Source organism: Lepus europaeus, chromosome 7 (assembly GCF_033115175.1).
Source record: "Lepus europaeus isolate LE1 chromosome 7, mLepTim1.pri, whole genome shotgun sequence".
Lineage (NCBI taxonomy): Eukaryota > Metazoa > Chordata > Mammalia > Lagomorpha > Leporidae > Lepus > Lepus europaeus.
In genome coordinates this window covers 32,442,700-32,468,146 of record NC_084833.1, presented here as the reverse complement: position 1 = coordinate 32,468,146, position 25,447 = coordinate 32,442,700, and the positions used below count along the sequence as shown (strand labels likewise).

The 25,447-nt window shown below is 42.0% G+C and overlaps 2 protein-coding genes across 3 annotated transcripts in view; one reads left to right on the top strand and one right to left on the bottom strand.

The window, feature by feature from the left end:
• On the top strand, window positions 1-23,880 carry EIF3M (eukaryotic translation initiation factor 3 subunit M). Of its 2 annotated transcripts, XM_062196349.1 has the most exons (11): window positions 1-114; window positions 3,051-3,183; window positions 4,006-4,144; window positions 4,417-4,540; window positions 4,698-4,792; window positions 13,920-14,003; window positions 15,244-15,343; window positions 16,764-16,845; window positions 20,967-21,110; window positions 22,147-22,207; window positions 22,670-23,879. In XM_062196349.1, exons 1-11 carry the CDS (start codon window positions 73-75, stop codon window positions 22,788-22,790), a joined length of 1,125 nt encoding a protein of 374 aa, XP_062052333.1. In that variant the 5' UTR covers window positions 1-72; the 3' UTR covers window positions 22,791-23,879. The 2 variants fall into 2 exon arrangements, with proteins under 2 accessions (XP_062052333.1, XP_062052334.1); XM_062196350.1 differs by lacking the exon at window positions 13,920-14,003 and having other exon boundaries at window positions 22,670-23,880.
• The window catches only part of CCDC73 (coiled-coil domain containing 73), a 142,819-nt gene continuing 140,500 nt past the window's right edge, over window positions 23,129-25,447 (bottom strand). The window contains exon 17 of the mRNA XM_062196348.1: window positions 23,129-23,397. Coding sequence (XP_062052332.1) covers window positions 23,179-23,397 — 219 coding nt within the window. The 3' untranslated portion in view covers window positions 23,129-23,178. The remainder of the gene's footprint in view (window positions 23,398-25,447) is intronic.

Genomic DNA, 25,447 nt, shown 5'->3' with positions numbered 1-25,447 from the left:
CGCGCGGCTTTGCCCCCTTTTCCGGTCGGCGTGCTGTGCGAGTGGAGCGTCCGCGGTTCCCGGGCCTTCGCCATGAGCGTCCCGGCCTTCATCGACATCAGTGAGGAAGACCAGGTGTGCTCCCGGGCGCCGCCGGGGTGGAGTGGGGGGGCGTGAGGGACCGCGGCCGAGCTGGGGCCGGGCGGACGCGACGCCGCCCTGCGGAGCCCGCTCCGGGGCGCCGGTCCCGTACGTGCGGGCGTGGAGAGGCGGCGAGGCAGGCGGGGACACGCGTTCCGGGGCTGCTGGCCGGCGAGGCCCGCCCGCCCGCTTCCAGGTCGGCGTCGGGACTCTGCGAACCCGCGGGCGGGCGGCCGAGCAGTTTCTGATTAGGAACGGTGTCTGCTTCCGTCCTCCAATGCAGCCGCCGCCGCCGTGGGAGGTGGCGAGTCGGTAGTCCGCAGGAGCAGTCCGGCGAAAGTCACCGCGTGGTGACGATCAGAATGCATTTCGGGTTGTGCAGTCACAAGGCAGGGCTGGCCCGTGTGTTTCCACTCGTCCTTGTGCACGAGTGGGAATTGTTCTGTAACCCTGTGCAAGTGTCCGCTCCCCCCTCATGTACTGTAAGGCATAGCGCTTAGTGGGCCATTCTGGTATTTTTAAATTGACTGGAGTTTGCTCTTTGATGTGCAGAGCCGATGTTTACAATTTCCCCAGTAATAAAAGTTTAGTTGGTGGGAATTAAACCCAAGATGCCATTACATAGTCTTTAATTTTTTATAGCTAACAACTCTGTGAAGTAGTATAAGCTTGTCATTTTTTTCTACTACTAGAATGTGGAAATTTTGTTTTCCATATCTTCATTCTAATCCAACATCCAGAATTGTAGATATGACTTTTTTTTCCTCTCATGGTAGGAATGCAGTCCTACAGCTCTGAAAAGTAAGAAGGGGATAGAAAAAGCAGGGAGGAGGAGTTGAGCACAGAAAGGAAGATGTGAAAGACCAAAAAATAAATAAATAAAACAAGCATTTTGCCAACCATCGGCTGTTAAGTTCCTGAAAAAGAAATTACATACGTACAGTAAGGAACTTGATGGAGGAAGCTCTTGTCATCGATCGTATTTTAAGTGGCTCCTTTTAAGGCTCTGCTACTGTTCTTAGAACACATCCGTTTCACACCGGCTGTTCCTTTCAGGAAAATACCTGATTCCTTCCAGAGTTCAACTTTGCTCAAATTTTCAGCTTGGTTAGAGTTGAAAAGTGGGCAGTTCTTCCCCTGTGCTTGCTTTCCGTTGCTTGTACTGGTCCGTAACCACTTGTTAGCTAGTGAGGATGGCATAAACACAGTAAACTGTTCAATAGTTATTGGAAAGTTTGCTTTTTTTTTTAAGATTTATTTCTTTATTTGAAAATCAGTTACACAGAGAGAGGAGAGGCAGAGAGAGAGGTCGTCCTCCATCCGCTGGTTCACTCCCCAATTGGCTGCGACAGCCGGAGCTGTGCTGATCCAAAGCCAGGAGCTTCTTCCATGTGTCCCACATGGGTGCAGGGGCCCAAGGACCTGGGCCATCTTCTGCTTTCCCAGGCCATAGCAGAGAGCTAGATGGGAAGTGGAACAGCTTGAACTCAAACTGGCACCCATATGGGATGCTGGCACTGCAGGTCAGGGCATTAACCCGCTGCGCCACAGCACCGACCCGGGAAAGCAAACTTTGCATCTACAAATTAGGAAGTGAACAAATGCCTTTAAATCCTTCATAAAGAAGCATGCATTCTAGTATTTTTAAAAAGTTACTTTATTTGAACTGTGCAGAGGGAGGCAGAGATAATCCGTCTACTCACTCCCAGAATGCCTGCAACAGCTAGGACTGGGCTAGGTCAAAGACAGGAGCCTGGAGCACAGTCCAGGTTTCCTGCAGCTGCCAGGGTGCCATCTCCTGCTACTTTACACAGGGAGCATGCCAGCAGGCAGCTGGGCCAGAAGTGCAGTCGCTGGGACTCGCAGGCACTCTGGTTGTGGGTGTCCTGACTGTTGGGGTGCATGCCTGGCCGTTCAGTCATATTTTTGTTGTCTCTGATAATGGTGATACTTGTTTTGAGTCTTGCTTGTAATACAACTCTTATATGAAAGGATAGCACTATTGGATCTACAGTTTTAATGTATTTTTTGTGGGGTTTCTAAACATACTTATGGGGTTTAAAAATCATGGTCTCCCCCTGTGTGTGTGTGTGTGTGATCTAGAAAAGTGATACTTGCACATTTACAGGTGGTATTCTTTCATCTGCCTGTTTGACTTCTTCATTTTGTTATCTTAAAAGCCATCTGGATTCCTGTTTGGCAACAGTAAACACCAAGCTCTCAAAGGAAGATGTTGGTAGAGAAGTGTAGGTACTATGTAGGAAATGTCCGGATGATGTCGTGGTATGGGGCCTGTGCCTTTAATATATCCAAAGGGGCTTTCTGGCCTGGGCCTGCATTTGGCATTTGTTTCATAGATGTAATTTGACACAAATATTGTATTCAAGGCAGCATGCACAAGCATTATCTTTTCGTAGCCCCCAAAATGCTTTATCTTGAATAGATTCTCAATACTCAACATATCATTACCCTCTTGCTTAGGAAATGTCTTTAGTTTTTCTAGTAGCTGTGTTTACATATACACTTGAACAATAAAAGATTCATTACTTTCCAGAAAAGTTGAATTTACCAAGTCACATTGGTTTCTTCCCTCTAGTACTCCCCCATCCCCCGGGGGGGGGGGGGGACCTGGATTATATAAAGGCTTGATCTATACTGGAGGTCCGGCAAGGTGCAGGTGACACCAGAGAATCTGGGGAAGTGATCCCTGTGGGCTGCAGGGTGTATGTGGAGCCCTGGGCCTGGTGGAGGAGGAGCCCTTCACTCTAGTCTGAAGTGAAGTGGTAGTTAAAAGTACATTTTAGTTTTCCACATGTAGGAGAGACTTGGTTTGAGCTTTTGGTGGTCATAATCAGGTTTCTAGATACACACATTGTGTATTTCCTTCATGAAGGCTGTGCAGAGTAATACAGCCCTGCTTGATTGAACAGGCTGCTGAACTCCGGGCTTATCTGAAATCTAAAGGAGCTGAGATCTCAGAAGAGAACTCAGAAGGCGGACTTCATGTGGATTTAGCCCAGATCATTGAAGCCTGTGATGTGTGTTTGAAGGAAGATGATAAAGGTTTGTTTCTTTTTTGTTTCTTACTAATCATAACCTAGTTTTCAAATTTTCTTAGAATTTGTGTTGTGTTTTAGATTTTAAGACTAATTTTATCTTTGCATATGCAAAGATATCTGTTAGACCCATGAAGGAAGCCTATTTTGAAAAACCTCTTAACATTTCTGTGTCATTAATTTCACACATTAAATCTTGACAGTTTCAAACTGTCCTGCTCACAAGGTTTAGATCAGTATGAAATGGGATTTAATTTCAAGGAATCCTAAAGCCCTTATTGGGTGGATTCCCTATTGATGAGAAATTTTGAAAATTCTGAATCCTGAAATTAAAATTGGCATATTGAGTAATGTCTCTAATACTTGAAAATGAATGACCAAATTAGAAAGTTGACAGCTTTCATTTGTAAATAATTTTCTGTATGTAGGACAAAGTTCATCAGCTGAGACAGCAACCCCCGATAAAACCTCACCACTAACTTCCAAATGACTGAACGTAATGCCACTGAAAGTGTGTGTATATGGACATGCAAACCAGTCGTCTGCTTCACTGGTTGGAAAGCAAATTTTAGATTACAATTCTCTTTAGTATAATGCACAAAAATGCTTTCCTTACCTTAACTATGTAATGGAGGTAGGTTAATTTGAATTCATGTGTACTATTTTTTTGCTGTTCTCTATTGAAGGAAATGTGGGCTCTAGAACTGCTTTTTAATGTATCTTGTATTTAATGATCTTCATTGCATTGAAACACTGGAAATAACATTTTTAACTAGATATATTGGATATTATAGCATCACTGCTGACTGTGTTATTAATACTTGGATAGATGTTGAAAGTGTGATGAACAGCGTGGTATCCCTGCTTTTGATCCTGGAACCAGACAAGCAAGAAGCTTTGATTGAAAGCCTGTGTGAAAAGCTGGTCAAGTTTCGGGAAGGGGAACGCCCGTCTCTGAGACTGCAGCTGTGAGTTAACTAAAAGCGGCGTGGCTCTTCAGGGGAGTATCTTCATGTCATTGGCTTTGGAAATGATCAGGTGCAGGAAGTGTTGGAGCTTGACTGTCAGCAGTGGCTCCTAGCTGTGACCTTGGGCAAGCCTCAGTGTGTTTCCATGCCCAGTTCCCTTCTCTGTAATGTGGACTTATTAATAGCACCTGCCCCAGGTTTGTTGTGATGGCAGGTGACTCATCTGGAAACCAAGGTTGAGCTCAGACATTGGTTTACTTCTTGTTTACCAGGCTAAGCAACCTTTTCCATGGAATGGATAAGAATACTCCTGTAAGGTACACGGTGTATTGCAGCCTCATTAAAGTGGCAGCGTCTTGTGGGGCCATCCAGTACATTCCAACTGAGCTGGATCAGGTGAGTGAGTTACTGTGTGGGATAGTTGTTCTGCTATAAGAAACAGTTTTATAGGTAAAATAGGCAGCAAATACATGTGTGTGTATTCTGAATGTTTGAAATTGCGCGAATACGTTCATCGGTTACTAATGTTCTCCCTTTGTGAACCTTGTCACAGGTTAGAAAATGGATTTCTGACTGGAATCTCACCACTGAGAAGAAGCACACCCTTTTAAGGCTTCTTTATGAGGCACTCGTGGACTGTAAGAAAAGGTACTCAAGCAGTGAACTCACAACCTCACAGGCAGGATAAGTAGGTGCAGTTGGTTTTGAAAGACAAGTAGGGCCAGTAATTCGGCTCTACTTTGTTCTCCACAGAGTTGCTATAAATCTGATTCTGTAAACTTCACCTGCTATGTTAAAGATAGCTGCAAAGATTAAAGTAGTTTCTCTCGTCGTCAAACTTTTTTAAAAGCAAAACTTGCTTTTGCTTTAAAAATAGCACAGTTCTTAATCCCAAAGCTGTATGTAGCATTAGGCTAAGTTATTTCATGATGCTTTGATGTCTTAGTACAGGGTAGTGCTAGCCCTTCTGTTTAAGGTGGGGAGTTGCCATCAATCAGGTTACCACAGTCAAAGTCTTGTGTAAACAGGGCCCGAGACGAGACCATGCAGATTGGACTACATGAGTGCCTTCCGTTCTTGTGCATCGTCTTGGGTTTCTAAGGCTCATATTCACCCAACAAAGTTTATGCCCCAAATTACTCAGGTTTAGGATGCCTGCCAAATAGTAGGTTTGACAGTTTGTAGAATTAATACTGTCTCTTTTTTTTGAAAGAACATCCTGGCTTTTCATATAGCTGTTTAATTTTTTTCACATAGTGGTGAACTACTTTTAGAATCAGTCTTCAGTTGTTTCACACAAATTTTATACTGGTTTTTATAGCTAGAATGTTTACTATATTAGGATCAGCAAGATTAATTATATATAGACATATTAAAGGTTTATTTGAAACAGACATCTTGCATTGTTGTTTCACTCCTCATATGCCTTCTACAGTCAAATCTGGGCCAGACAGAAGCCAGGAGCCAGGAACTTCACGTCTCCTGTGAGGGTGGCAGGAACCCAAATACCTGGGCCATTTTCTCCCGCACATACAAACAGGAAGCTGGTTCTGGAGTACGGTAGTCAGGACTCAAGCCAGCACCCTGATAGGGGATGGTCGCATCACAAGTGGCATCTTTTTTTTAAGATTTATTTTTGAATGGCAGAGAAAGGTCTTTCATCTGCTGGTTCACTCCCCAAATGGCCAGGGCTGGGCCGGTCAGGAGCCTGGAGCTTCTTCCTGTCTCCCATGCGGGTATAGAGGCCCAGGGACTTGGGCCATCTTCCACTGCTTTCCCACACCATAGCAGAGAGCTGGATCAGAGGTGGAGCAGCTGGGATGTGAACCGGCATCCATATGGGATGCCGGCACTGTAGGCAGCAGCTTTACCCACTATACCACAGCACTTGGCCCCTTGCAAGCAGCATCTTAACGTGCTGCGCCACAACATTAGCCTTAGTATGATTCTGTTTTGCTACATGATGTAAGATTTTTGTGCACCACTGCGTACAGTAGGAAATGTTCAGATTTGTTAGAATGTTTTGTCATAAAGAAGTTAAGTCTGAGTTCTTGCCTATCTCTTCCTACAGCAGTGGATACTGTGTGTTAGGTGCAGGCATACTGCCAGGTTGAGTAAAAGTAAGTTTATAACAAAGACCATTTCTAATGGAGGACATAAAAAATAGTTCAGGAAGAATTCATATTTTAATCCAAACTTTAAATATGCATGCTGTGGAGTCAGAGTACTGGGATTCATATCTTCTGTTTTCTACATGTCTGTACCTTAGTTTCCGACTTCAAAGTGGAAACAGCAGTACTTACTCAGGGTTGTTGAAAATTTTATAGGGAATATCAGGGATGCATTGTATATACATTGTAGTAGTCCTCTGATACCGTGGGGAATACATTCCAAGACCCCTGAAACTGGATAATGCTGAACTCTATTCAAAGGCACTTCAAAAAGTTTGTGGAAAAATGTAATCAAAACTGTGCAGTGAAATCACTTCTTGGGTTTCCTGCATCACATATTGAAGTCACAGGTTCTCTGCCTGCAGTCTAACTTCCCTTACTACTCAGGGAGGCAGTAGATAATGGCTTGAGTACTTGGGTCTCTGCTTACCATGTGGGAGACCTGGATTGAATTCAGGCTCTTGGGTTTGGTCTAGTGACTATTGCAGACATTTGAAGCATGAACTGATTGAAAGCCAGAGATTGATCATCCATCTAATTTAAAAGAAAAATAAATAAAAATTGTATAAAGTATCAGTTTATTTTGGTGCAAAAAATGTTAAAATCCATGCATAGTTTTTTTCAAAAAGCGATTTTCAATGTTTTATGAAAAGTTTTATACCAAGATAAACAAATTCAATGCTAGATTTTTTTCACTAATTTTTTTTTTTTTAAATTTTTAATTTATTTGAAAGTCAGAGCTATGCAGAGACAGGAGAGGCAGAGAGAGAGGTCTTCCATCCGATGGTTCACTCCCCAATTGGCCGCAACAGCCGGTGCTGCACCCATCCGAAGCCAGGAGCTTCCTCCCGGTCTCCACCGAGGGTGCGGGGGCCTGAGGACCTGGGCCATCCTCCACTGCTTTCCCAGGCCACAGCAGAGAGCTGGATTGGAAGTGGAGCAGCTGAGTCTCAAACCGGTGCCCCTATGGGATGCTGGCGCTTCAGGCCAGGGCTTTAACCCACTGTGCCACAGTACCCACCCCCACTAATTTCTTGAAGTGCCCTCTTATGGACTTTTTTCCTATACCTACACACCTGTGAAAATGTTAATCTCTTATGGAGCTTAATTTATAAATTAACACAAATTTTAAAAACAGTTATAACAATATACCATAGCAAGAGTTAAGTGAATGGTCTCTCAAAAGCACTATACTGACTCCTTATTGGTGCTTCGTACCCACAAGTTGCAGAAAGGAAGTAACTAATATTCTAAAGCTACTTCTCAAATCAAGATAGGGTTTGAGTATGCATATGGACTGTAATAGACATCCTGATGGTAACACACTAGCAAATATTTGCAGCATTTATCACAGAAGATTACTCTTCCTTTTTGAAACACTTTCTTCAGTTGGCTAGTGTGACTTTTCTCTTGGCTACCTCAAACACAGCTCCTCATTTGTGGGTTCCTCCTCATCTTCCCCGACTCTTACCCTCCTATATTACATTTCTTCATTACTGTTTTGTGTAGAATTTTGGGGGTGTCTTATGATTTGGGGGGAGGCTGAGGGCCATGTGCACTTTGGATGGGCTGCTTCTTTTTGTTGCTAGACACTTTGCATCCATGCCATCACATGCTAAAAAATGCTGGCGGTGCTTCCCAGTCTTGCAGCTCAACAGTTCATCTACACTTCTTCCCAGTGGTCTGGAGGCACTTAGTGCTATCACAGTGAGCTCATTCAGTCTCATGCCTTGGGATGCCATATGTATGTTGATGGTTTTCAGGTTTTTAAAAAATATTTATTCATTTGAGAGGCAGTTACAGAGAGAAAGGGAGCGAGGGAGGTGGGAAAAGAGAGAGAAGCATCTGCTAATTCAGTCCACAGTGGGTGGGACTGGACCAGGCTGAAGGAGCCAGGAGCTTCATCTGAGCCTCCCACATAGGTGCAGGGGCCCAAGGATTTGCGCCATCTTCCACTGCTTTTCGCTGGCCAATAGCAGGGAGGTGGATGGGAAGTGGAGCAGATCTCCCACTTTGAATCCATCAGCAAATCTGTCAGTTCTAAATAAATCTGAAGTCAGGCCAACTTTTCACTATTTGTGTTGTGATCATATGGTTTAAACCACCACCAATGCTTACGATGAATACAAAAGTAGCTTCTTATCCAGTCCCTGTTTGAGTCTTTGTCGCCAAACCATTTATTATTATAATATTAAGATTTATTTATTTGAAAGGCAGAGTTAGGCAGAGGCAGAAAGAGGTCATCCATCTGCTGGTTCACTCCCCAGATGGCCCAGATGGTGGGTGGAGCTGCACTGATCCAAAGCTAAGAGCCAGGAGCTGCTTCTGGGTCTTCCACGAAGGTGCAGGGGCCCAAGGATTTGGGCCATCTTCCACTGCTTTCCCAGGCCATAGCAGAGAGCTGGATTGGAAATGGAGCAGCTGGGACTCAAACCAGCACCCATATGGCATGCCACACTGCTGGCCCCCAAGCCATTTGTATTAAATTGCTAGAAAGTTCTGTTTCATATGGAAGATCAGTTTATGCCTCCCTCTATTCAGAACCCTCCAGTGGTTTCATTCACAATAAAAAGCAAAGCCAGCCAGCTTCAGCCTTGGCACTGGTGGTAGATTGTTTTTGTTTTTTTGATTTTTTTTTTTTTTTAAAGATATTTATATATTTGAAAGGTAGAGTTACAGAGAGAAAAAGAGGAGAAAGAGCTCTTCCATCTTCTGGTTCACTCTCCGAATGGCTGCAGTGGCCAGAGTTCTACCACATGGTGTAGGGCCCAAGCACTTGGGCCATCTGCTGCTGCTTTCCCAAGCACATTAGTGGAGTGCTGGATCAGAAGTGGAGCAGCTGGGACTCGAACTGGTGCTTCTTTTGAATACTTCTCCCAGGCATCTGCATTGTTCCCTTCTTTCTGCTCGATCAGAAAGGCCTTCCTTTGCTGCCCTGTACAGACATCAGTGCCCCTACTCCCTTGTTTTTCTCATCCATGTTTTATTATTTTCCTTTTGCACTTATTAACATATATACATACCATGTGGTATCTCTGCCCACTAGTATGAAAGTTTAACGACAGCAGGGATTTTGCTCTTTTACTGGGACAGTATCTAACACTGCTAGGCATGTGAATGTCTGTTCCTAAATGTGACTGATCTTTCTTTTAAAGAAAGCAAGCTCCTGGAAAATAATATGGGGACTAAAGGAAGTTCGTGGAAGGGGTGGGTTGGTGTAGTGGTTAAGACACCACACATTGGGTCCGTTGGTTGAGTCTTGGCTCCACCCCAGGTTTTAGCTTCCCGATAATGCCCTCCTTGGGAGACAAGCAGGTGATGTCCCACCACCCATGTGGGAGACCTGAATGGAGTTCCCAAGTCCTGGTGGCGACCTGGCCCAGCCTTTTATGTTGCAGGCCTGTGGGGACCAGCAGATGTGAGGGAAACTGGTTCTGTGTCTGTCTCTGCATTTCCAAAGAATAATTTTGGAATTAGAAATGAAGTTGGCTGGCGCCATGGCTCAACAGGCTAATCCTCCGCCTTGCGGCGCCGGAACCTCGGGTTCTAGTCCCGTTTGGGGCGCCAGATTCTATCCCGGTTGCCCCTCTTCCAGGCCAGCTCTCTGCTATGGCCTGGCAAGGCAGGGGAGGATGGCCCAAGTCCTTGGGCCCTGCACCCACATGGGAGACCAGGAGAAGCACCTGGCTCCTGACTTCGGATCAGCGCGATGCGCCGGCCGCAGCGGCCATTGGAGGGTGAACCAACAGCAAAAAGGAAGACCTTTCTCTCTGTCTCTTTCTCTCTCTCTCTCACTATCCATTCTGCCTGTCAAAAAAAAAAAAAATGAAGTTTATTTTGGCTCAAAGTTTCAGAGCTATGCATATGAGGGGAGTTGTGAAGGTACAGGCATTTGGCTTAGACACTAGGACACCAGTTAGAATACCTAGGTTCCAGCTCTGGCTCTGGCTTCTGATTCCAGCTTCCTACTAGTGCAGACACTAGGAGGTGACAGTGATAGGCTCTGGTGAGCTCAGGTGATTGGTCCCTGCCATCCACTTGGGAGGCCTGGATATAGTTCCTGACTCCTGACTGGCCCTCCCTCTGCCCAGGCCATTGTGAGCATCTGAGAAGTGAACCAGTGGGTTGGAGTTTTTAGTTTTTTTTGGACAGGTAGAGTTAGACAGAGAAAGGTCTTCCTTTCGTTAGTTCACTCCCCAAATGGCCGCTACGGCCAATCCGAAGCCAGGAGCCAGGTGCTTCTTCCTGGTCTCCCATGTGGGCGCAGGGCCCAAGCACTTGGGCCATCCTCCACTGCCTTCCCCGGGCCACAGCAGAGAGCTGGACTGGAAGAGGAGCAACTGGGACTAGAACCCAGCACCCATATGGGATGCTGGAGTTTTTAGTTTTAAAAAAAAACGTTGGTAAAAGTTCATGTTACGAAGAAAAATTGGTAGTTTGCTCCTCACAGAGGTATTCAGATTAAATATTTAAAGCATTTTGCAGGGATGAGCCTGAGAACCATGGGTTCCCATTTTGTGGTGTGAAAATTGGTTTCCAGTATTTGTCCTTTGATTTTTAAAAACCAGGTGCAGTCCAGTGAGTACTCTACAGTTCTTGTCATGATGTTTTAGCGGTGTGTGAGCATGTTACCCCTCCCCTCATAGATAACCCTTTGCTTGAATTAGTGATATCACTCTCCTTGTTTTTCTCCAACCTGGCTGGCACCCTTGAGAAGTATCTCATATGTTGGCATTGCCCAGGATGTCAACCTAGGAACTTCTGTCAACCTAGAACTCCATACTGTTCTCATGCTATACTGTTCTCCCTGGGTCATCTCATGTATCCTTGTGGCTTTCTATCAGTATACAAGATTTATTGTATGGCATGTAAATCCTTTCCAGCCTGTGTTCTTACCCACTGCTGTAGCATGGACTTGGTGAATGTGATAAAAGTCATCAATTTTTTTTTTATTTGACAGGTAGAGATATAGACAGAGACAGAGAGAAAGGTCTTCCTTCCGCTGGTTCACTCCCCAAATGGCCAACATGGCCGGCACTGCGCCAATCCAAAGCCAGGAGCCAGGTACTTCCCCCTGGTCTCCCATGCAGGTGCAGGCACCCAAGCACTTGGGCCATCCTTCACTGCCTTCCCAGGCCACAGCAGAGAGCTGGACTGGAAAAAGAGCAACTGGGACTAGAACCTGGCCCCAATTTTTTTTTTTTTTTTTTTTAAGATTTATTTATTTATTTGAAGGGCAGAGTTAGAGAAAGAGCGTGCATGCGTACGCATCTGCTGGTTCACTCCCCAAATGGCAACAAGGCCAGAGCTGGGCTGGTCCAAAGCCATAGGACAGGAGCTTCTTCCAGGTCTCCCACATGGGTGCAGAGGCCCAAGGAGTTTGGCCATCTTTCACTCATTTCCCAGGCACATTAGCAGGGAGCTGGATTGGAAGTGGAGCAGTTGGGACTCAAACTGGCACCCATATGGGATGTGCTCACCACTGCTTTACCTGCTATGCACAGCCTCAAAAATCATCAGTTCTATATGCTGCAGTGATGTACTATAAAAACTTGGCTTTGTTCATAGGACTGTTCCCTCCGTGGTGTCTCTCCTACATACCCATATCGCTCCCCAGACACTTACTCTTGATTATCACACCCTAGACACTCTGAACCTGTGTCAGGTAAAAAAATTGCCCTGCAGTTTCCCGGTCAAGACAGGGAGGGGCTGCTACCTAGTTTTGTATGACCCACAAGCTAAGAATGGTTTTTATATTTTAAAGTGAATGGGGAAAACAAGCAAAGGAAGAATAATATTTCATGACATGTGAGCAATTCATGAAAATTCAGTGTGTCCACTTTTGTTCGGTGCTGAGCCCATCCAGTGGAGACCATGTAGCCTGCAAAGCTGTATTTGCTGTCTGGCCTTTTAGAGAAGGTCTGCCTGCCCCTGCTCTCTACTACTACTACCCTGAAGTGAAGTTGTGGGTCAGTGAAAGCAAGAAACTTTCTGTTAACCATTGCCTTCCCAAGAAGCTCATTTATCTATCACATAGAGCAGTGAGTGGATGATAGGAAACAGAAAATACTTATTTAAACACAAAATTTCTATTGCTCTGTTTATTTTTAACTGTTGTCTTCTCTAGTATACATAAAATGTATATCTGTTTATTTTTAAGTAGTAAAGATCCTGAGATTTGCCTTCTCTGTTAGGAAAGGATGCTGAACCTTTCTGCGTGGCCCTTTCGTGATTTTATTTATATTGGTGATCCATGAGAGCACTTTAAAGGGTAGTACTCCTTACGTGGCCCTTGTAGAAGTAAGATACTGTGCACTGAGTGATTTTACAGTTAGCAAATTAAAGATTTCCTTAGTTGATACTTCACTGTACTGTGGGTGCCAAAACTGGACAGTGTGCCCATGCTTGCAGTGTGGAACAAGAGAATTCCCCATGTGGAAAACACAAGCTTTCTTGGTCTTCTTTTGAGTTTTTATAGTTCCATCCCTAGAGTTGGAGTTGGTGGCTGTCACTGAATGACTGCTGTAATTACATGTGTGCACTTCGGTGAAGCTTACTCTGAAAGCTTTAGAGTAGCAGGTAACTTTGTAAGATGAATAGTATATAGTATATAGTTCCTATTGATGTTATTTGGGTTGAACCCAAGTGTGGGGAAAGTAGTTTCAGAGAAAGAAAAAAAAACTTATGTGGAAAAACTTGCTATAAATGTCTGGAATTCATCAGTTCAAAAGAAATAATGAAGATAAAGGCATTTTCTAAAAAGATTTATTAAAGATTTACAGAGAGGGAGGGAGGGACAGAGATCTTCCATCTACTGGTTCACTACCCACATGGCCACAACGGCCGGCTATGGACCAGGCTGGATCCAGGATCTTCTTCCCATCGCCACACGGGTGGCAGGGGCCCGAGTACTTGGGACACCAACCAGAGCCTATGTGGAAGGCTGGCATCGCAAGTGGTGGCTTTACCTGCTATGCCTCAACACCAGCCCCCAAGATAAATACTTTCTAAGAAATTATTTTACCTTTTTCACTGCAGTGAAAAATGGATCATGATTTTTATTGATAATTTAATTAGAAGGATTTCTTGAGGGTCGTTCTGCTTGTTTTTTGGGGCAGGCAGTATTCGCTCTCCACCTTCGACCATACCATCTTAATTTCTGGGACATGCGACCAGCTACTTTACCCACTCAGGGCCTTTCTACATGGTCTTTCTTCTGCTTAGAAAGTCATTTTATCCCCTCTTCCCACTTCCACTTCTTTTCATGACCAGGAAAAGGATGCAAAAGGTGTTAAATTCTTTAGGTCTCAGTGTATATGCTTTCTCTTGAAAGCTCACTATGTATAAACTAGCCACCTCTTTTCTGTGTTTAGCCCTCATTTTACCATTCATTTCCTTCATAGCATTTATTCATCAGTTATTTTTTCTTAGTTTTTTTTCAGGGAAGTTCCATAATTTTTTTAAAGCATGGTGACTATTTCTCTTGGTCACCATAAAATATAACATGTATCATCGGCACAGTACCTGACACTTAGTAAATATTTTTAAATGAATGAGTGATGGTAACAGTATTTTCAAACTTCTAAAACAGTATTTCTTTTTAGTGATGCTGCTTCAAAAGTCATGGTGGAATTACTTGGAAGTTACACAGAGGACAATGCTTCCCAGGCTCGAGTTGATGCCCACAGGTAACAGTAAACATTGCTCTAGTGAAGAGATGAGCTATGGAATTTAGTTACATAGCTAACGTCATGTTTGCAACCACTAGTGAGCTGCAGGCATTTGATTCACTGTGTTCCCTGGTGATTCTGATGTAGGTATTAAAATTCAAGATTTGACATTGGAAGAACCATAGATTGCATGAGAAATAGCCATGGGATATTTACAGTTTGAGTTACTGTATGGATTACTGTTGGTATGGGGGTAATAATCCCAACCTAAGAAGTAAACCTCACTAGGCCAGGATTAAAGTATGTAGGTGGTGAAAAGTTGGTGACCTGCTAAAAATCAGATCATTGCTAAAGACAGTAAGGACTGTAACAGTCGTGGATCTTAACTAGTAACGATAAGAATAGAATCTGAAATGGGGCCGGCGCTGTGGCTCAACAGGCTAATCCTCTGCCTTGCGGCGCAGGCACACCAGGTTCTAGTCCTGGTCGGGGCACCGGATTCTGTCCCGGTTGCCCCTTTTCCAGGCCAGCTCTCTGCTGTGGCCCGGGAGTGCAGTGGAGGATGGCCCAAGTGCTTGGGCCCTGCACCCCATGGGAGACCAGGAGAAGCACCTGGCTCCTGGCTTCGGATCAGCGCGGTGCACCGGCCGCAGCGCGCCAGCTACGGCGGCCATTGGAGGGTGAACCAATGACAAAGGAAGACCTTTCTCTCTGTCTCTCTCTCTCACTGTCCACTCTGCCTGTCAAAAAGAATCTGAAATGGGAACTGCTTCACACAGACCTATATGTGATAGGAGTTATATAGAGGGTGGTGGTGGTGGTGGTGGTGGTGGTGGTGGTGGTCTTGGACTTCAGGCTTCCTCTGCCTCCTTAATAAGCACTTGCTATTAGGCAAGTGAATTGTTCCTTCTAAACACGCTTCATTATTGGTAAATGTTCATAAGAATTCTGAGTTGTAAGGGATATTGAAGTATAATGCACACAAAGCTGTTAGTGTCTGGCATATGGTAAGATGCTGCCGCTGTTTGATTACCTTAGTGTTTTCTCTCCAGCTCAAGTTTTTCTTTAAAGCTATTTCATTTTGTATATTGTACCTGATAGATTTATTGGCCTGTTTTAACCCCATCTTGTGGCTTGTTATATGCTGTGTATATTGTACTTAGATATTTTACTGAATTAAATATATTTTTTGATTTGCAAAATGTCAGTTAAAAGCCAGGATTTCAAGTATCTGAGATTTTTTTGTTTTCTGATTAAGGTGTATTGTACGAGCACTGAAAGACCCAAATGCATTTCTTTTTGACCATCTTCTTACTTTGAAACCAGTGAAGTTTTTGGAAGGCGAGCTTATTCATGATGTAAGTAGTTTAGCTTCTGATGTGACAAATGTTTGCTTTCCTAAATCTTACTGAAGTTGTACTCCTTCTGCATTAATAAACACGACTGTTAGAGATCTGGGAAGATAAGAACTATTTATGCTTTCTGTATCAAGAACAGATTGTAGTAGGACCAGCTTTTCTCGACATAGTCCTTTTCTTTCATGTCCTTATTTGCCTGGCCATTATGGACTTAGATGATACACTAAGTTCTTGTAGTTCTTAGTGTCGCTAGCTGGGGCAGGCATTTAGTGTAACACATGAAATGCCACTTGAGAAACCTCTATCTCCTAGGTACATGGGCCCCAGCTCCCCTTCCTGCTTCCAGCTTCCTGCTCTTGGGAAGCAGCAGGTGATGGCTCAAGTGGTTGGGTTCCTGCCATCCATATGGGAGACCCAGATGGAGTTCCTGGCTCTGGTCTGGACCAGACCCAGCTTCTAAGAACATTTTGGGGAATGAACCAGCAGATGGGAGATCTTTGCATGACACTCAAATAAAATGTTTAGAAATAACACACTATTCAAGTAAAAGTATAAATTATTTTCCATTTGAACTATGCCATTAATTACCAACTTTTGTGTGGATACAAAACAATTTTTTTTAAAGATTTATTTATTTACTTTAAAGTCAGAGTTACACAGAGACAGGAGAGGCAGAGAGAGAGAAGTCTTCCATCTGCTGGTTCACTCCCCAATTGGCCGCAACAGCTGGAGCTGTGCTGATCAGAAGCCAGGAGTCAGGAGCCTCCTCCAGGTCTTCCCACATGGGTGCAGTGGCCCAAGGACTTGGGCCATCTTCCACTGCCTTCCCAGGCCATAGCAGAGAGCAGATCAGAAATGGAGCAGCAGCCGGGTCTTGAACCAGCGCCCATGTGGGATGCCAGCACTACAGGTGACGGCTTTACTCACTATGCCACAGCGCCAGCCCCCATTTTATTTTTTGGAAGAGTTGTAGATAGAGGGAGAAACAGATTGATTGATCCCTTCTCTGCTGGTTCACTCCCCAGATGGCTGCAGTGGCCAGCACTGGGGCAGGCCAAAGCTGGGAATTTCACCTGGGTCTCACACGTGAGTGTCAGGGGCCCAAACACCTGGGCCATCTTCGGCTTTTTCCAGGCTATCAGCAGGGAGATGGATCAGAAGTTGAATAGCCAGGACAGGAACCAGTGCCTGTATGGGATGTCAGTGATGCATGTGGTAGCTTTACCTTTTATACTGCAGTGCCAGCCCCTGCTGATTTCATTTTTAAAGTGAGTCATGTGAGATCAAATAGTTTTGAGTGGTAATTTGATGAAACATACTTATTTCTGCATGGAAAGAAATGTAGTTGTATTGTTTTAGTGCCTTAATATTTTCAGCATAAATGTTTTATATATTGACAGTATCTTTTTTTCTTATTTAGCTTTTAACCATTTTTGTCAGTGCTAAATTGGCATCATATGTCAAGTTCTATCAGAATAATAAAGACTTCATTGATTCACTTGGTAAGTTTGGGGTTTATTCTCTTAGGGCTAGAGAGATGGGAACATGCTATTCTAGAACAATTATGAACAGTGAGATCCAGTAAATATGGTTGTGGATTTGGAGATTATCATGAGTGGTATATGGTAGAAGTGGCAAACAGGTGGACAGGTTGAAAGATTAGAGTGAATTGGACATCAGAAGGCAGGAAGGTGCAGGTAGTGGCATTTGTGATAAACAGAAGGTGAAACTAAGTCAGATGACCTGTGCCTTTTTATCCCTCCATAACAGCTTGTTGAACCTTCCAGTTCTACTATATCATAATTCTCTGTGGTACAGTTATTTTGCTCATTATTTTAATCATAATGGTGACTATTGGAGTGCTTTTTTTTTTTTTTTTTTTTTAACGTTAGGATGAGTGGAGGCACTCTGTGAAGCTATTTACAAAATTGTTTCTTTGTAGAAGATCATATCCCTTACATGCATGGTGATTTTTATTTTCAGTGCCACTGCTCCCTTTATTTTAAAGATCTTACAAAGATTTTCTGATAGTATATTTTATGGTTGGGAGATGCATGCCTTCCCCCAAATTTAAAAGGTTATAGAATATACAGCTACAGCTTTGCTAAATAAGATCTAAGGGGATTTGAAATGGATAGTATCATGATACTAGAAACTTTCCTAACTTCAGTTTATATAAGACAGCATGAATTTTGTCTAGTGCATCTGAGTTCAGTAAATGTTTGCCAAATTAAATTGAATCTCTCTCATCCTGATTGTACAAACTCCATGTATGTTCAGTATTTTAATTTCCTTCTGGAGCATGTTTTTCACATACTAAAATTACAAAGAGAACTTAGAAAATCTGCAGTTAAAACTAAAGTGCTCTGTTTTCCTGCTGAGCAATAATCAAAGTACATTAAAGTGTAATTGTTAGTCTTCCATGGCTGAGATAGGTGAGTATAATTGTAATCTGCTTTGGTTATATTCAGTCCTTATTTGGGCAGTCACTAATCCCTGTCACCTGTAAATTCTGTGCCGTCACTAGAACTGGGGAAGATTAAAGTATTCTGAACACAAGGCATTTGAAGTACACCAAGATAGAGCAGATGCAGGAGTGTCTGCAGAATGCTTTGCCAGGTGCACTGGACCCCAGAAAGCCACATTCTGTCCCAGTTAATTTGCTTTGTGGCTTGAGCTGTGTGATGGAATGTTAATGTCAGCAACCTCTTTATTTACGCACCAAGGAAAGAGGAGTAGTAATTAACACTTTGACACTCCCCCATTGATGTGTAATTGACTGTTTCAAAGGAGCACCAGTTCATAAGCTATTGCATGCATTAAAATTGCGTTTTCTATATTGCAGCATTTTAAGACAAGGGTCAGTGACAATGCAGAAATTGCTCAATGATGCACATTTTTTTATTACTGCATTAAGGTTTTGACATATTAGTAATGAATAAATGTTTCCATAAAATTAGATTTTTTATAACTTTAAAATTGAAGTATGACACTGTGACTTCATCTTTGAAGGGTTAGTCTAGTTTTATGAAACAAAGCACCCACTGCCTTCAGATCTTTAACTCATACTTCACTGGCTTAAGAGTTTAATTTTCAGAGTCTGAAAGGCTTCTAGTTCAATTTCATATTTAAAATCACTACTGAAATAAAGTGTTTTTAGAGGCAAATTTCCACATGTAAAATAGATTGAGGGGTCTTCATAAAAAACGTACATGACTTTCAGAAATGCACCAAAATGAACACTGCATTCTTGTTTTCCACGAACATTTTGAAGTAACCTCACATGTGCCCACAGAAACTGGGAATGTTACCGAAGTTTTGAAATGTTTAATACCTGTTCTCTGGTAGGGGAAAAAATTTCCTAACATTGCATTTTGCCAACGGAGAATCAAGTTCTTTAATTTGCTTTTTGTTTCTTGAGCATCTGTGCAAATTAATAATGTTGAATTAGAAATTTGTTTATGTAAGAGGCTTTTGGGAGGTAGTGTTGGTTTTAGATATTATTAGACATTTATTGCAGCTCAAAGTCTGGTTACAAATGTCCAGATTCCACAGGTGGTGTCAGTTTGTGGGAGCATTTTTTTATTAACACTGACAACTTAGGCCAACAGTAGCATTATCTTGTGTCAAGTGAATTGCCCTAACATGTCCACATGTAATCTGGTGTTACTCAGTTGCTACCTTCTTGCTTCAGAAAGTTAATCAGCATCTAATTTGCATTTGTTAATTAGGGTTAATGTGCACTAATTGATTTTTTGATGCTTGTAGATTTCCATTAAACCAGTTAGCAATACCTACTTGTGTACCTCATTCATTTGAGTTATGATGATCATGTTTTTGTTGAATCTGTGCCAAATAGGAAGCCTGCATCATAATTACAGCTAATTAACATGATCATGCACTATATTAATGGCTTCCCTAATCTTCCACTAATATATTATAAATTTCAAATTTTATAGAGTGCTTAGGGAGATAACTTTTTAACAAAACAAGTTTGAGGCTCTGAATTTCTACAGGGCCCATAATTGATCATATGCTGAGTTTTACATTAACTTGAAACTTCAAAGAAAAGAGTATAAAATTCTAGATTCATTTTATGAATGTCTTTTGATAGCAACTTATTACTTATAAAAACAAGCATGTTAAAATTCTGCTTCTGTGTAGGGCCATGTTGTAATTTGGATATTTAGGATTTATAAATTTCTTTTTCTAGCCATTTATTTACTAAGTGAACCTGTATTCTAGGCCTGCATTACTACTTTGTGACTATAAATCAATGATGTAATCTCTTTACTCAGTTTTACTTTGAAAGAATCTAGAACTAGGTAATTGGTTAAGTTTCCTTCTAAGCTAAATAATTGTCTGTGAACTAAATAATTGTAACAGTATGTTCCATTTCAAACTCTAAGGGAGAATTGGAGTTGTATAATTTTTCTACCTTTGCCTTATAAAGAACAATCACTGTTAATGATCCTGTTCATCTAGTACAAAACATTTACTGGCCTGTAAGTGTTAAGTGGTAAACACACTTGGACGGTTTTGATTTGCAAGTACTAGGTTTGAAGTAACCTGAAGGGAAATGGAAAATTTTTATGGAAGTATTTTAAAGCTTCACATTTACTAGTAATAGTGACACAGAACCAGTAGTGGGTTGGTGAGGAATCATTTGCATTTAAAAAGAACAGCTCTGAGTGAAGACCAACTCGGCTAAATAGAAAATGTTCTTATGAAAGAAATGTTGTAGATTTTTTCCTAAAGTGTAAATTATATATTCTTATAGAAAAATAAGTTCTAGGGTCTAAAAACAGCATTTATAAAGCTCATTCTGTGACCAGTGGCACTACACTAATTTTTTTTTTTTTTTTTTGGACAGGCAGAGTTAGAGAGACAAAGTTCTTTCTTTTTCCATTGGTTCACCCCCCAGTGGCTGCTGCGGCTGGCGCACCACACTGATCCGAAGCCAGGAGCCAGGTGCTTCCTCCTGGTCTCCCATGCGGGTGCAGGACCCAAGCACTTGGGCCATCCTCCACTGCACTCCCGGGCCACAGCAGAGAGCTGGCCTGGAAGAGGGGCAACTGGGACAGGATCCAGCGCCCCGATCGGAACTAGAACCCGGGGTGCCGGCACCGCTGGCAGAGGATTAGCCTAGTGAGCCACAGAGTTGGCCACTACACTAATTTTTAAAAAGTAGGTCTGTTGGCCAGCTCTCTGCTGTGGCCTGGGAGTGCAGTGGAGGATGGCCCAAGTGCTTGGGCCCTGCACCCGCATGGGAGACCAGGAGAAGCACCTGGCTCCTGCCGTCGGATCAGCGCGGTGCGCCGGCCACAGCGGCCATTGGAGGGTGAACCAACGGCAAAGGAAGACCTTTCTCTCTGTCTCTCTCACTGTCCACTCTGCCTGTCAAAAAATAAATAAATCTTAAAAAAGTAGTTCTAGTAAAGTGGTTTTATATAGTCTATAACTTATGTTAGCTTCAGTTTATAGCCTGAAAATATACAGAATAATTTTGACAAAACTTATAAGTGCTCAAACAATGATATCCACAGTTTAACTCAAGAGTTGTCATTATGTAGGTCTTTAATAACTATGGGTATTCATCAGGCTCCACTGTTTTTTTATTCAGGGCTATTACACGAACAGAATATGGCAAAAATGAGACTACTTACTTTTATGGGAATGGCAGTAGAAAACAAGGAAATTTCTTTTGATACAATGCAGCAAGAACTCCAGATTGGAGCTGATGATGTTGAAGCATTTGTTATTGATGGTAAGGAAATTAGAACATTTTCATTTCTAGAATTCCTCTTGTGTGTGTGAACATAGTATTTTAAAAAATTCTTTGAAAGGCAGACATAGTAAGCTCCCATTCACTGATTCTCTCTCCATATGATACCACCAGCTGGTGCTTTGCCCCAACCAGGCACTCCAAGCTTCCCACGTAGGTGACAGTACACAACTGCTTGAACCATCACTTGCTGCCTCTCAAGGTTTGCACTGACAAGAAGCTGACATTAGGAGCTTCAGGAATGGCATTTCTATAGGGGACCACGGGTGTGTTGACCACAAAATGCCCTCCCCAAAACCTACAATTTTTACGTTGAAACTAGGTCTTATGCTACAAAACTAGATTCTTTATTTGTAGTAAGTGAAAATTCCATGGACATACACATTAGAAAAGTCACCAAATATACATACCATTCTATTCCTTGAGATGACATAGAAGAAGGCCTACAGTCAGTCTGCCATAGTGGTGAAGAGCAGATTTTAGTGTTGGCCCTGGGTTTGAGACCAGGCCTTCCTCTGTGAAACAGGAATGTAGTTCGTTTGTGCTTGTGAGGATTAAAAGAGTGCGGGTGGAGCACAATGTCTGACACTCAGTAAACCTGCAGATGTTAACCGTTAGCAATTTATGATTAGTTCAGAAACGGGACCTTTCCCCAGCGATTGCATTATAAAGTGATTTGAACCATTAAAAACTTTCTTGATTTTTCAGTTTGAAAGAGTATGTGGGGGTGGGGTGGGGATTGTACAGTTAAGATTAGTAAGCTGTCCTGTTTCTTGTTAATGAACCTTAAAATTCCAACAGCCTTATGAAGTAGTAATAGCTTACTGGGAAGAATACCTGTAACTAATAAACTGTATATTAATATAGATTGGCCCACCAGCCCTGGAACATACATGACCTTGTTTAGATCATATTGCATTGCTTTATTAGAGTCAGCCAGCCAGTTTGCAAAATAATGTTGTCATCAGTATAAGGTTTTGCTTGGAAATTTTCTACATGTACAACATCTTTTTTTCAGCGGTAAGAACTAAAATGGTCTACTGCAAAATTGATCAGACTCAGAGAAAAGTAGTTGTCAGGTAAGCATTTAACACTACCCAGCGTTTTGTAGAACAGCTTAGTTGGTTCTGGCTCTTTCCCTTAAATGTTTAGAGAACTAGAGTAGTGTTATCCACTGCTTGTAGTTAAATAGTTGCTATTTATCATAATTTTATTAAAGTTCAGACTGAATGTGATTAGCTTATTTAATGAAAGAGTCCTATTTTCCAGCACATTTCATTTAATGGCTGAGCACTGGCTAGAATACTAATGACTTCTGTCTGCTTTATATAGTTGTTCCGGAGAAGGACGGTTTAGGATCAACAGAGTAGAGAGCTTTAAGAAGTGGCATCTGATTCTTAAATTACCTTATAATTCTAAATTACATATTTTTATATATTTATCTTTGCTTATTTAGCTAGATTCAATTGTGTAATACTATAAAAGATTGCCAGGATAAATAAGGTTGACTAATACTTTGTTTTTAATTTTTCAATTTTCAGTCATAGCACACATCGGACATTCGGAAAACAGCAGTGGCAACAACTGTATGATACACTCAATGCCTGGAAACAAAACTTGAACAAAGTGAAAAACAGCCTTTTGAGTCTTTCTGATACCTGATTTTTTTATGCATATAATTTTGTTCTGTTGGGAGAAAACAAAACCTAAATCATAGTAAAACATTATAAACTAAAATTTGACTAGTCTGGGCATTTATTAACTCAAATCGCCAACTACAGAGGCTAGAAAGTAGATTGTCTGAAATAACACTTGTTGTATTCTGTGAGGAAGGATATGAAGGAGCAGCACACACTTTGAGAAAAGGATAAATGAGAGAGAAAGTGCAAATTCAAAGAACTCTTGAGTGACAGAGTAGATGTAGGATTCCATCACCGGACAGAATGCAGAAGTGAGGGCCTGTAGAGCTGTAGGTGGCTCTTCATTCGTAAAGGCTACCTCAGATTTGTTACTACAGCACGTCGCCACTGGAAGCCTTACCAGCATTATTTTAATCTGTTGTAATTTCTATCAGGTCTTCTGCTTTTCTTTTTTTAGGCTGACGGTCATTTTCTAAGCCAAGGAACTTCTCAATTTCATTGATTTGATTTGTTACCAGGCTCTGCCACTTCTCTTCACCAGAAGCAGCAGCTAAGTCAGTGGCGTCTTTACTCTCGATTGCCTGCAAATGGCTTAGTAGCGGAGCTGAGCTCAGAGGCTTTGTGTTCACCTAGGAAAGATCAAGTCTGAAATTATAACACTGAAATTATAACACAAAAGGCTGGCTTCACAAACTGTTCAGGCTCTGAAATCTTGAGCAGGTGATAACGCTGCCAATTTCTTAGCTGATTCCCAGTAATTGTTTACAGTTTTCTGGTGCCAGAGCTTCTGAACAGTATGAATTTGTAGGCTTCGGTAGAAGCTCTTCAAGATCTAATATATTCCAGGGATACCATAAATGTTTTCTAGAAGGTCTTGGCCTTGCATTAAAAGATATTTAAAACAATGCAGATAAAATAGTTTGTCGTCTTTACCCTTCCCTTTCCATGCATGTCTGTGTTTTGTATCTTCTATCAAAACTAGGGGAAATTAAAATTTCTAAACTATAAAAACTGCCTTTTACTCATGCTTCCGCGCACCATTGTTAAAGAAACAGGAAAGAGTAGTGAGGTATTTGGAAGTTGGCGTTCGTCCAAGGTGCTGCATTGGGTCATACTTGCATGTTTTTAAAAAAACCATCTTTTTCATTTTAAGGTAGTAAAATACTGGAACTTTACAAAATAAAAGTATATAAAAATTTACAGTCACAGACTTGTCAATATTTTCATACTACTGCTGCTAGTCTGTTTTTTATTTTTAGCCTATTTGAGTATTCTTTAAAACTTTGTATCTTGCCTTTTCCTCTGAATGATTTCCTAGGTCATTATTTTCATAAACAATTGCCAGCAGCTTACAAAATACTCCCTTTAATGGAGGTGTGTGATTTAACTATCTCCTACTAGTGAATGTTTTTAGTGTATCCCTATCCAAAAAAAAAACTGGATCCATGAAAAAAACCCTTGATGGTCTGCAAATAGAGCCCAGATAAAATCTTTCCTTCCATGGAGATAAACTGATTTAAAATAACAATGGTGGTGTTTCTTAGTTGTAAAGGAAATAACATGGCCTTCAGCATATGGAGCAAGATAAGAACTACATTAAGATCACCAACATTCCAACCACAAACATCTTTATATTAATAATGTCAATTTCAATGAAGAATCATGTAATTTATTAAAATGAGCTTAAATGTTTAGAACTTAATGATTGTTCCCTAAGGATTCCTCTGTTTGGCTCCTCAAATCCTAAGTCAGCCACCAGTTCCCTCTGTCTCCTGCTCATACTGTCTGACTGCCTGTTTTTTCAAAAGTGTCAGCAGAGATCTTCAGCAAGTCATTAACCTGGGGGCTTCAGTTTCCCCATCAACTCCTCTTTAGCTCCCAGATACTGTAAGAGAAGCAAGATAATAATGACAATGTGGCTAAATATGCACTCCATCATACCTCTCTGAGCTCCTAAGACCCAAGGGGGATTCTAAGTGATTCATGCAGTACACCAAGAAGGGGAGAAATAGGTCAATGTAAGCCTCAGTTACTAATTTTCAGGTGAAAGGATTGAACATCTGTCTAACTTAATGGTCTTATATTGCCATCAGAATGCTTGGTGTATTTGGCATCCAAGCACAAATCGGCAATTTCCTCAAATCCTGATTCTTTGACCTTTTGTCTATTGATAGGAAGGACACATGCATATACCTTCTTTTATCTCCCCTCAACTACCCATTTGCTGGGAGGAGTGAGTAGAGTTGGCTTAGAGAAGACACAATACAGATAGCTAAGGTTTGCATTTCAACCTTGCCCTGTTGAGCTGCACTGAGGTTCCTGCAGCCTACTGCATCTATTTTGGTTCCAGCTGTTGTCAGCTTGCCATACAGCTTTGCTCCTTCCTTTCCAATCGCTTTAGACATTTATCAGCTCTGCTTTCCACCCCACTTAGATCTTTTTGGCCTAAAATTTTCTCTAGCATGGTATCTGTTTATTTCAGTCTGGGGTTGTACTTGAAAATGTAATTTTGAACCTTATTCACTGTGTAAAATAAGTGGTCTGCTTTGCTTACTCTGGGCCCTCTCCTGTGTTCATTCCTGGATACAGTCAACATTGTAGCAGGTCAGCAACCTGATTCCCTCCAAAAACGAGCAAAAAACTTGCACTGTATTTTTTTTAAGTGTATATGCTGCCAAA